The sequence below is a fragment of the Camarhynchus parvulus genome, chromosome 2 (assembly GCF_901933205.1).
Source record: "Camarhynchus parvulus chromosome 2, STF_HiC, whole genome shotgun sequence".
Taxonomy (NCBI): domain Eukaryota; kingdom Metazoa; phylum Chordata; class Aves; order Passeriformes; family Thraupidae; genus Camarhynchus; species Camarhynchus parvulus.
Window position 1 is genome coordinate 118,475,281 of NC_044572.1, and position 12,819 is coordinate 118,488,099.

Sequence of the window (12,819 nt, forward strand, 5' to 3'; positions counted from 1 at the left end):
TACATGAGACTTCTGTGCTCTGTGTAGCTTTTACTTTACCTAGTAATGCTGGGCCAAATCCTACACAGACTCCTGAAATTGCTTACCCACAGAAGAGCCAGGTAGGAATTGGCCCACCAGGAATTACAAACACTGTCTTTGTTGGAGCAGTCCAGACTTGAGGAACAAAACACACACAGTTGCATCATTGACATGCCTTGAGTATGTCATTTAAGTCATAGTGAATACATCATAAAATAATTCAGTACCTATTAGCACCACAGTGTTGTTTAGTCTTTTGTCCAGAGATTATTAAGCTGTCTCACCCTTCCTCAAGGTGAACATTTTGGATGCTTTTTGTAGCCCTTCATGAATTCCACAGCTTTTCACCTATTCTATATAATGAACAAAACACTGTTACAGGATAACATTGTGACAACTGGTTCAAGATTGGAAAAATAAAAAAATACAATACACACAATGGATAATGCAATAATTAGAAGAGTAGAATGGAACCTCGATAAATAAGCATCTATTCTGTAACACTTGAAGTCAAGAAAACTTTGGAGCTACTCTGAAATTGCAGAGCTACATCTGTGTTTTTAACAGGCTGTATTAACAAAAATGATAGCTGAGCTGAAGGACTGGAGGAGTGACTGCTGAAATTATTAACTGCAGTTATTAACTGCAGTTTAATGCAATGAATATGGCCACAGGACATGGGTAGTGTTAACCTTCCTCCTTAATTTCTGCAATAAATTATGAGGAAAATATAGGAAAAATGTCCTTCCTGAGGATCAGGTAGGCTTTCAAACCTTTGGCCACAAAGTAACATGCATTAGTGATATGCAGTGTAAAGGAGACAAACCCCATGAATCCAGCCATATCCTGTCCTCACACTGAAGGCCCCACATCTCTACTCTGTGACAATGTTCACATGCAATCTTTTTGAATTGTTATTTGTCAAACAATGTATTAAAAGAAAAAAAGAAGAAAGCCCTAATTCCCTACAAAATAATAAATCTACCACCATGATGTTGACTGTCCATTTTGTAAACACTCTGAAGTGATGAAAATGGCCAAAGAATCAAGCCCAATATGTGAAGAACCTGAAATGTGTTGATTACAGGTGCAATCTGTAAGTAGCAAACACTCTGTCCAAAGCAATGATGATGCAGGTTGCAGTCCTGGTAAATCTCTGTTACCAGGTGGTTTAAGCCCCTGGAAAGCAACCACAGCTGGATGGCTTCAGCTGGGGGAACCCAGATTCTGAAGCATGCAGCATGGCATCTCCTAAGCCATTGTAAAAGACACATTACTGAGAAAACAGAAAAATATAAACTTGTTTAGGAAGTTTTTTGTCTTTGATCTCCAAAAATAGTAGTAATAACCAGTGTATAGAGTAAAAAAGCCAAACAAGCTTGATATTCCCTACTTCACACACACTTGCTAAAGCACCAGCTTGTTAACTTCCAATACAAGGTATGGCCTAGCTCTTCAGCCTCAACACTGGACTGGTGAGGCCAAGAATCTGGTTCCAAAATAGCAGTAAGACACTTTGGACTTATTTATCATCAGTTTTATGCCAATGAAACACCATGAAGAGCTGTGGTATCACATGCACAGAAAAATGTAGTAAGGCAGCAATTAGTCAGGCATTTTGGGGGGAAAACCTGCAAGAACAGTGCAGAAGGTGCTGACCCCTGTCCCAGAAATGCTCTCTGAAGTTCCCTTGAGCAGGCAGCGCTCTGCTCCCCCGTTTGTGCGGGATACTGACAATTTGTCATCTGAACCTCTAGCTCCAAATTCCGTGAAAGGGCACAATTCGAGTCTGCAGCATTACCTGAGCAATTTCATTGGCTCTAAGGTCAGAAGGATGCCTTTATTTAATCCATCTCCCCAGGTAACACACAGGTTTTCAGTCAGAAATTCATAAAATAAGTGAATGGCAGGAAGAGTGAGAATGAATCTTAGACCATTCCCACAAAATATTTTGAATTTTAATTCTATTTGAAAATGACAGCCTTCCTCCATTGCTGGATATGCAAGCAGTCACACCTGAATGCCACAGGAGAGTGCTCAAGTGCTACTTTGTGCTATTCTGCTTACAGTTATCACTGAATCCATGGGGGAAACAGCATAGAAACACTCTTTGGATAAATTAATTTCTTTTTGAATACAGGCAGGATTCAGTCCCATACTTACATATGTGCATTATTTTCAAGTGCATTACTTAAATATATAAATTTACCCACTATTAAGTGTTCTGCTGGATCAGGGCCATAATGAATGAATAGCTAATACTACAAATTAATAAGCAATACTAAAAAACCCACATTTTTGAAAACAGTATATTAATTTAGGACCTTTCAAATGTACATTACTAATACTTAGTAGGAGATTTGTGCCTCCACTTACACAACAGTAAGTTCTGAAGAACTGCATGTTACTACATGCGCTTTTAAAGATATATAGGCTGGCCAAAGAACTGAAAGTTTCTGAATAAATACAAATTGCACCATAATGTTCAAAGGTTCTTGCAGCTGCTTACACTGTACTGAAAGGCGATAAAATGTCCTTGGTTCCAAATTATACTGTATTTTATCCAGTATGCTCAAGGAGGACCAAAAGGGCTTTTGACTAATACTGGAAACATGGACAGTCCCACTCTCCAGATTACTCCAGCCCGGCAAAGATCTACAATTTATCTCCTGAGGGTGCTGCATTCATAAGCACCTAAGGCTATGGCTGCATCCATTGTGAAGTTTTCTCCTTTTTGAGGAAACAAGGATGAATGGGAGGCTAAGCAGGGACAATTAACCTGTTCATGTATTTGGGTACTCCTCCTCTCATGTTCCTCACCGTAAATCAGGACAAAGTGGTGGAAGAGGGATTTAGTCTGTCCCTATGAGGGCATGGTGGCACTCTGGCCATCACCAGATGTTGCTCCATATTATCACTGGCTGGTAAGCTGCAGGCAGGTGAGCTGGGTTTGCTACCAATAGCAGCCTGTGGGTGAGCAGGACGCCTGCTTCACCTTTCCTTGGATTCACTGCCAGCAAACCTTTTGTGTTCAGGGACAGAGAGGGAAGGTGGCAAAAATTACAACTTAATTCCTCTCACCATGGAATTTTATGTTCCATGGTGAGAGGATCTCACAGGAGGAAGACAGCATGGGCCCCTTCAACAGCTGACAGGGAAAGTTCTTTTTTAGTTCCTGTGAAGTTGGTTTAGCACCATGTGTCAAACACAGCCACTGCTAGGGGTGCACTCAGTGTCTGGAGATGCTGCTTCCTCCAGCAGTGGCAGCCTCAGAACACAGTGTTTGGTCAGCAGGTCTCAGTCCATACACCAGTCAATGGCAATGCTGGAATTGACACTTCTAGGAAGGGAATGTGTTTCCCCTGCATACCCTTATTGGCTTAGTTTAGACTGTTACAGATTACTCACAAGAAACCCTCTTTCAGGAATCAATCAAAAACTGGCCAGTGTTTGAGTTTTCTTTCTTTCAGAGGATGCTGACTTAATTGATTTTATAGAAATTTATTTGCATTGCCAAAATTATCTTTATCCAAAACCAGGAAAAAAAATGTTTGAAAAGTAAGGAAATTACATTTTGTTTTGCATGAAATACTTTAAGAAAAATTAAAATTTCTTTTCCAATTAAAAATTAAAACTGAAAGTATGTAAAGAAGGCTTTCTCAGTATTTCCAAAGTTAACATCTTTCTTTCTACATTCCACTTTTTCAACCATTCAGGAAATATGAATGTTTTTGGAAGCTGAAGGGTCAGGATATCCTACAAAATAGATGGTTTCCATTGCAACAAGCTCTGAAATCCTTTGAAAGCTCAGAAACAGCAGCAGCTGCAGAAGTGTCACTTTTATCACTCTCATTCTTTGGCATCAGTGCCATTAGTTCCTGACAATCCTAATCTGCTCTTCCTTGGTTTTTATGGAACTGAAGCACACAAGGCATAAAATATAAGAGATCAGGACAGATGATTAATCCTCAGTCTTTTACAATTCCCTAAATGCTCTGTTCCTGAGGTATTTGAAAAGATTGTCACTCTTCACTTCTCCCTGTGATGATTACAATGGGGAAGTGATAAAAATGAATGGGGGCTGAGCTGCAATTACACTTTGTCATACTACTTTGCCAATTTTTGCCGTGGTATAAAATTCTTGGTGCAACAAGCATTGGAGACTAAAGCAAAAGGAAACATTTTTATTGTCTATTCTGATCTCCTATAGCAAATATATATATACATATACATATATATATATATATATATATATATATGTATGTGTATATATATATATATATATATATATATAAAAAACACCTTGGAGCCAAGGAAATTTATTTCTCAGGACAAGAAGTGTAGAAGCCAATTATCTCAGGAAGTGGGTACTAACTGAGGACATGTTATATCCAGTGGCTGCATAAAAGGAAAAGACATTCTCAGGCTTAACCCAAAAAAGGCTGTTAATGTGGACAGAATAGTAGGAAGAGGTCAAAACAATATTCCTCTATGTTTGGGGTAGAAGAATTGGAGTTTTCAGACAGGAAGAATAAGAATTGTTACAAACTACATAAATGGACTGACACATTCTGAAATAAGCAGCCCCATGGCTAGTCCCATGTGCTGGTCAAGAAGATCCAGATGATGACAAAAGGCAGTTGGCAAAGGCAGAGAGGGAAATCTACTCTTCCCAGGACAACTCAATGGATGCCAAGGAGAGTACTGCCTCTATTTTCAAGGACTTGGTTCCATGTAATGTTTGATCAATATACATGTTCTAAATTGAAAAATTAAATCAGGAATAACTGTTCAAAAATATGAGGAAGCTCTGCTCTTTCCTATTTATTTTCACACAAGTTCTCTACTCAGCAAATTGCAAACCAGACTATCACTGAGTCCTCTTAACAGACTGCTTTTTCATTTCCTACAATTCTAAGACTTCCACTGCAGGGCACAATGCAGCCTTGACTTCCCAGTGTCCAACTGACATAATTTTCTGTCCTTTGAGACATCATTAGTACCTCACGAGCAAAGCCTCCAGAGCAAGACATGAAATGCCAAGCACATTTGATTAGAAAGTTTCAGCATCTCCCAGGGAGGGAACACACTACAGTAATCTGGAATAAACAAAGGCCACATCACGTCCTGTGAGTCCACACTTGCTGATAATTTCTATTCTTAGCTCTTCACCCGGAGTGCCAAAGGAGAGACAAACTCACCCTTTGCCTTCACAGGAGCTTTCAGTGAAGCTGAGAAAAAGAAAGGCAGACATGTGTGGAACACACCACGCAAGCAGGACCTGTCCCACCAGCCCACCCAGCACTGGGCAGCTGGAGAGGCAGAAGTGTGGCAGAAACCAGAGGGTCTGAGCCAGCCTCCCTTCCCAGCTGCCCTGGGCGCCAGGAGTGCAGGGAGAGCCTCCCAGCTGGCACCATGGAGGGCAGGCTGCTGGCAGCCCCCTGGAGGGGCTCCTCCGCTCACTCCTGCAGCCTGAACTCTGCTGTCACCGGCTGCGAGGGACCTGCCAGGTCCCAGACACCAGACGGGACCACCAGCTCTCCCTTGGGACTTTCCCACTGAAGCTGAACTAGACTGGCATGCAGATCTGAAGGACAGCCAAGCTTCCTATCAAGCTACAACCAGATGTTTTCTTCTTCAGGATTTGGTGCTAGTAACAGCCACCCAAATAACATTGCAGAAATATGCACATATCTGCTCTGGTATGCGTGTATGATTCCTAGATGTTAATGTTACTACAAACCAATACTGAAGTTTTTTACTTCAAGCATTACAGTATCCTATATACTTTGTGAAGAATGACTACATCCCATCAGGTGAAAATTAATGCACATTTTGACAGGATAAAGATGTTACAACTCAACATTTGCAAACATTACCTGATGCATAACTCTTGTATGGCTTGACATGTTATTAACAGTACTTTAAACCTTAAGTTATTTTTTAATTTAATGATTATGCCTGAAAATAGCCCCTTTCAAATTCAGTTGCAGTAATGTCTTTAAAAGCAAGCTTTAAACTTAATTTGCTGCACATACAATTATCCAAATAAGTTGCATAGTTTAAATAAGTTCAGTTGTGCTTTGTAGCAGAACTCACAGTAATTACTCATCTCTTAAAAATACAATTTGCAGATATGAAGTTGACAATACATTTAAGCATTTTTGTGAGTCTACACATCAACAATATGAGTTTTTGTCACTCTTCCACTGACTTCTGCTGTTCGTAACACCTCAACTTTACAATGATATTAGATCAGAGCATGGACATTTAATGGACACATCTGAAATAATTACAAACACAATTTTTAAAACTCCATTGTCAGGAGGGGAGAAATAAGAACTCGGGTTGGTTTGAGGTATCCAGCCCTCAGGAACATATTATGGTTGTTTGCATCAAGCTTTGTTGGTTTTATCACATGTTACATTTAGATTAAAAATAGAAGGCACAGGTGTTTTACAAGGCGCCGTAACTAAGTCAACCAACAAAACTAAATATTACATTACCAAGCCAGGGGTCTATATCTCAACAGTGACTTCTTCCAATGCATTTTCACTTGAGGAATTTATTGCTTCTGAAAAAGGGCCGGGGTAGGTCTGTGCTAAGCAGTTCATTCCTTGTGCCACACTCACGTCTCCTTGGGAACTGAAGGTAGGGCAGGATCTAGTCCGTGCATAGTTTTGCTGGGGTCTAGCTTGTCCAACCATCTCACTCACAGTGTTCACCGGTGAAGCCCTCCAACTCTGTCTCAGCAGTTGTTCTTCTTTACATTTCAGGGAATACCAGGCCAGGAAAATAAAAAAGAATCCCACGAACTTGAGAGCAGCTGCCAACCCAAAGTAGACAAAACGAAACGAGGTGACATCGTATTCCCAACAAGATCCTTGTACGCCGCAATCCTGCTGCCAAAGCATGCACGTGGTGTCAATAACAGCCCCAAAATAAATTGGAGTGGGAATGTAAGCTGAAACAAAAATAGCAAGAGAAATAATATGTGTTAGCATATTGTGGAAAACTTCTAAAGAAACTATATGCCCCAGACAAAGAGTGTAGGTTGAACATTTTTGAGATTTCTACACTGCTGTTCTAACAAGAAATGTAAAACATGGAAAACTGGCCAGCCAATCTTCCCACCAATACTATTTACCCCACATATGAAACCTACCACAAATGGGAGAGAATTGAAAGAAGCCAATGCAGCAGCACCTTACAACATGTACTTCAATCTGCTGTCCCCAGACAGCTCTTCTTGAACTACATGTCCCCCCCAAAAAAAATCTAATTTTGTTCTCAGGTGGATAGAAGGTGAAATACATTATCTCCATAGCATTACTTGCTGAACATCTTTTGCCCATGAGCTGGGAAAGGTGCTGTTTTTAGATTAAGATGAAAAAGCACTGAAGATCACAAAATGTTTCTGAAGATAGATGTAAGGGGTAGGATTATAAATTTCCTTTTAAACAGATCTTCCCAAGAAACAGACTTTAACTTCTAAGGCAGCTAAAAATGCAGCCAGACCAATGAATGTTCCTGCTTTCTCCAGAAATACAACATCTTTAAGATGAGATTAAAACATCCTTCCTCAAACAAAATTTGAAGATGCAGCTTTATGGGCTTCTCTTGTTCTTTTAGAATAGACCTTGCTTGCTCTAGTCATGTATCATAGCAGCTGAACACCTGAGTGTGTTCTTTATGGGCAAGATTTTAGAAATTCAAGAGCTTGAAAGAGAATGCTTTGAAAAATAAAGACTTTTAACATCTATCCATTTTTGCTTTGAAACACTTGAAAGACATTAAATAATATTAGAAGACATTAAGACATTCAGTAACAAATGCTTATTTTAAAAATTAGAAAAACTATTGTTATTGCTGAAAGCAACATAATTCTGATTTTGAAAGCTAAAAAATCCTTACAGAATAATTTTTAGTAACTATTAGTTTTTAAATACAATTTGAAACAGTAAAAATTTATCTTTTTGTGAAACTATGTTGTTCTAGAAAGTCAGTAACCAAAAAAAGTAAATTAACCACATTTTCAGATGCAATTTTTTCAGAAGTTATTAATTTTAGGTTCCTAATACAGTTAGCCAAGCAATTAGTTGCAGATTTATGGCATTTTAATACTTTTATGGTGCATTTAAGCTGAACATGGCCTTTATGGAAATGCTGAGCTACTGCTGGACTTACCAAGAGTTCTTAATAAAACAAACTGCATTCCTAGTGCAAAGGGCCGCTCTCCATCTTCCACAGACCTAGCAGGTGAACAGAAAACTCCAGTGAAGGAACAGTCATAACCCATCATCATCCTGCTATGTTCTGGCTCCACCTCATGGCTTTTTTCTCAGCTACAGAAAATCTTTGTCTAAATTTCTTGTCTTTAGCTTCTACTATCGTTAACTCCTACTGCTAGGAAAAAAACCAGCCAGCCAGCCCCTCCTGGACCTGTTTAATCAAAATCTCAGTCATGCCTTTTGACCTTTTTTTACCTGTATAAGGCCTGAAGAATTTGATCCAAACACATTAAGGAATTTCAGAGAATCCATACAAAATGTTTATGGCTTGTCATGATAACTTTCTATTACTTCATTAATCTTAATTTATTTTTCTTAATATTTTTGAGGTAAATTAGAATTAATAGAAAACTAAATTGTTGAAGGCTGGACTCAGTTTCTGAATTTAACAAATCTTTGTGTAGCATAAGTACTTGGGAATTACTTTAAAAAAAGTATCAGTACAAACATACAAACAGTCTCTTTAAATACGTTTTCAATTCAAGTAATACAAGATTCCTTCCAGCGGTTTCAAAGGAAAAATGTCAAGCTTACAAAGACTAAATACAAAGTAACAAAATTCTACACTGCAACTACAATTTTAGTAAACCACAAATTACCTACTGATTTTGAAATATTTTTACATCTTAATCTAAAAGTCTTAAGATTGACAGCTTCTAATGACATTGAAATACACCATAAAACACACAAAAAGTCTGCAGTCAAAGGGATGCAGCTGTGAAACAGTTTTGAAGTCAAGAAACTGAGAAATTGGAGAACCAACTTGTGCCACATGGACAAAGCACAGTATGTGGTTTGGGACAGCAGGTGTCACTGTCCATGTGTGTGGGCCCCCATTTTTTGTACTGAGCATTACAAAATCCTGTTGGAGATGTCCCTTATGTACCTCACTACTGTGAAGTTCGCTGCAATACTGATCTTCATTTGCCTTTGCTAACTGCAATGCAAGGGCAATATATTTTTTATTACTATTATTTTACATGTGGGAAATCCAGAGACAGAAGGAATTAAGTGGGAAGTCTCTGAATCATAATGGTGCTGTGCACACAATAGTTGAGGTAAGGCTGAGCAGCTGGAATTCTGATGTGCCCAGCCCCGAGTGCCCGGCTTCAATTACCCAACAGTGACCCTTACAACCATTCTGTGGATTCTTTGAAAGGCAAACTGGAAGGCAAAATTCCTCAATGTCAGAAAAGGATAATTTTAAATACTAACTTTTTTCATTTGCATTTGAAAATCCAAACCATTGGTCTAAGAAGGTTAAAAATTTTCCAGGAGTAATCATTTTCTTCACGATGTTTTGCTTGTTTTCTCTTTATAGCACCTTCACCACACACTTCATGTTTCCTAAAGCAGATTATCATATTACGTATTCTAGATACAAACAGATTTCACCCTATCCCTGTCATCACTTCACTCTTTAAGGATACACAAGTGTTCTATTAACTTTTTAAGGACACACAAGCTTCACAGGCACTGGTGATAGCGGGCATGTCAAAAATACTTAGGAAACATCTCCGAGTTCTCACCTGAGCGTCACTATGACTGCTGATGGCTGGGCACACGCTGTTATAAGGGTTACAATGAAGAGGAATATGAGGAATGGGATGAGCGTGTTGCAGGTTCGGTCGCACTTCCCAGACACAGCATAGCCGTTCTCATTCAGGTAGGTTTTGACAATCACCAGCCGGAGCTGACTGCGCTGGCCCACTGTGGGCGGAGTGATCACCTGGCGGCTCTGCACACAGGCACATTCTGTGTAATTTCTGACCTGAGAGAGCAAAAAGGAACATTTCCATGTGAAAAATATATGTAAGAAAGACATTGCAAAGAGAAATTGTACAACAGTCCTGTGATACTTCTCAGCTGAGAATCTTCTGCCTCGAGCATCATTACCCCAAGCACAACCAAAGTTACATCTCCAAGTAATTTTAAAGCTGGCCAGGACTCTCTGTGATGAGGTTGCTTTTCCATTGCTTTATTTCTCTGAGTTTATTTTTAAAAATCTGGAACATATTTGGGAAATATTGACAAAACAATTCAATCACTTCTGACAGGAAAGCTGGAGAAAAATATTGTTTCTATTGTACAACAAAAAATGTGAGGAAACGTTCTTCAAGCAGCAGTGAAAATGCCATATTCTGAAATTCAGCAAGCTGCTGACTTTCATATTCAGACAGTGTCTTCTGCCACATTAACGGAAGGCTCCCCAGATTTGGCCAAAGAGCAACAAGCTGCACTTTATGCTTGAAGCTCGAGTCCTTCCACCTGGATGTGGGCATAGATCAGGCCAGGAGCAAAAACAGAGAATAAAGGGAAGGCAGAGACTAAAAGAGTGAGACTGGAGGACTCCCTGAGAGAATGGACAAAGAGAATGAAATTAAGATGAAGAGACTGAATAAAGAAGTAGCATTTCACAGGCAAACAGGACTGTGATTTGAACAAGGGGAGGAAGAGCTAGATCAGAAATAGCCTTCTTTCACCTTTATGCCACTTCTGTTTTCATCTGATGTATGGCAAAGGGGTTTGCAGCAGATCAGTATATTCCAGTGCTACAGAAGAAACTGGTCAGGACATATGTGATGTTACAGGAACGAGCTTTCTGTTTCAATTTTTGCATTCATCAAACCTTGGACTACACAGGCACAGAAGTTACAAAATTGTCTCAAGATAGTGAATTTGAGCACTTAGACATCAAGACATGTCCAAATCATGGCAGTTTGTAATTTTTAACGTATACCTTTATGTGCATCCATGCCATCATGTAGCCTCATACTTTTTTTCCTTATGGGATTTAGCTGAACATCTTAATAATGTATCTATTTATCCAATATTTCACCTCCTATTTTCAAAATGTGACTTCATGGGTTTTTTTTCCTCAGACTAAAATATTCCACAACAAAGACGGAAGGACTCATATTTCATTTGGATTTTCGGCAACTATTATAGCTTAACTCTTTCAAAAAGGAGTCATTTATCTTCAAAACAGTTATGAAGTATTGATGTTATCTCTATTTTGTAATTAAGTAACTGAAAGGGATCAAAGATTTCACAAACATGGGTGACTAATCTGAAACAACTGGAATCCTTTTTTTCAGAACATTTTCCATTATACCAAACTAAATATATTCTAAATGCAACTTTTAACATCTTCAAATACAGATTTAGGCAGCCCATCTACAAGTAACACTTCTGTTTGTTGCTCATGTTCATCATCCAGAACAAGAAGAATACAAGAATAATGACCAACGAGGAGAAGTTCTGTTTAACTGACCTGCCCAACATCACTTAGAAACAAAGCCAATGACAGATTCTGGCTTCCAAAGGCAGCACTCCACTCTAACATCACATGAGTACCTGATTTCTTTCTGCAGTACCTCACCCTAAACTCTTTATTGCTTCCAAACGCAAATGCCAAATAGGAATCCTACAGAAATTAGACCTCTTTACTACACAATCTTTATTCATCACCAGCAAAACTAAGTCTGGGTATTAAATGAGAGAGACATAGCATGACAGAAGTATAAAGAGTATAGGAATAGATATATGCATAAATATAGATATATATATATGTGTATATATATATATATATATATATATATATATATATATATATATATATATATATATATATATAACAGGTATGAACTGTACACTGGTATCCTTTCCTCTTAGTTTGAACTTTTAAATGGTTAATTTTGAAAACACTCTATGTTATAAACTTAAATCCAAATATTATATGTCAGCAACATTTTGTGTGTTATACAGTGGCAATGAATTACATTTTTTTTTGTTTTCAAAAGCACCATACAAAAAATTTATTTAATCCAAAAAAGTTCCTTTTCCAAGCAATGTCAGCTCTATTGTATCCACCATTAGCTACTGAGTTAAAACTTCAGACCATGAAGCATCTTTTCTTAAATCATAAGATGCAGTAGTATGTTTCACAATCTGTAGAGCACACACTCCCAGAGTATTTCCCTACTAAATAAATAAATAGTGCTGGTTCAATATCAGATGAAATACAACAAGGACCAAGCCTGTCTCAGTCCAGGAAAACACAAATTAGATTATATAGACACTGAAATTTAACCACACTGTTAAATTAGGCTCACACTACAGGCTTTTCCAATTGATCAAAACAATTTTCTACTAAAAACCAGCAAGATAATCTAAATAAGGAAAAAAATTTAAGGGAAACTAGTCTGTTCTCAGTAGCACCTATGCATGAACATGCTTTTTCAGACCATTATCCAGGTGACCTGAGAAAACACAGTGCTGAACCTAACATCCTCCTGCTTCACAGGCTGGCTCACAACTGCAAACTGAGAGACTGATACTTTTTAAGTAAGCTTTCTGGAAAGCAAAATCAAGCCCTAAGAAAACCAATGTTTATATTACTTCTTGTCTTTCTTAATTATACTTTTCTAAAGGACAGACTGTAACAGAAGAATTTAAGAGTTCATTTTTAAGGAAACTAATATGACCATAATGCTCTGTTGATACT

At 38.3% G+C, this 12,819-nt stretch overlaps 1 protein-coding gene across 1 annotated transcript in view; it reads right to left on the minus strand.

The window, feature by feature from the left end:
- Nucleotides 1-4,310: 4,310 nt before the first annotated feature.
- Nucleotides 4,311-12,819, minus strand: part of SLCO5A1 (solute carrier organic anion transporter family member 5A1) — a 68,548-nt gene continuing 60,039 nt past the window's right edge. The window contains exons 8-10 of the mRNA XM_030964411.1: nt 9,842-10,083; nt 8,209-8,273; nt 4,311-6,985 (exon numbers count right to left, since the gene is read on the minus strand). Of these exons, the coding sequence (XP_030820271.1) occupies nt 6,540-6,985; nt 8,209-8,273; nt 9,842-10,083 (753 nt within the window). The 3' untranslated portion in view covers nt 4,311-6,539. The remainder of the gene's footprint in view (nt 6,986-8,208; nt 8,274-9,841; nt 10,084-12,819) is intronic.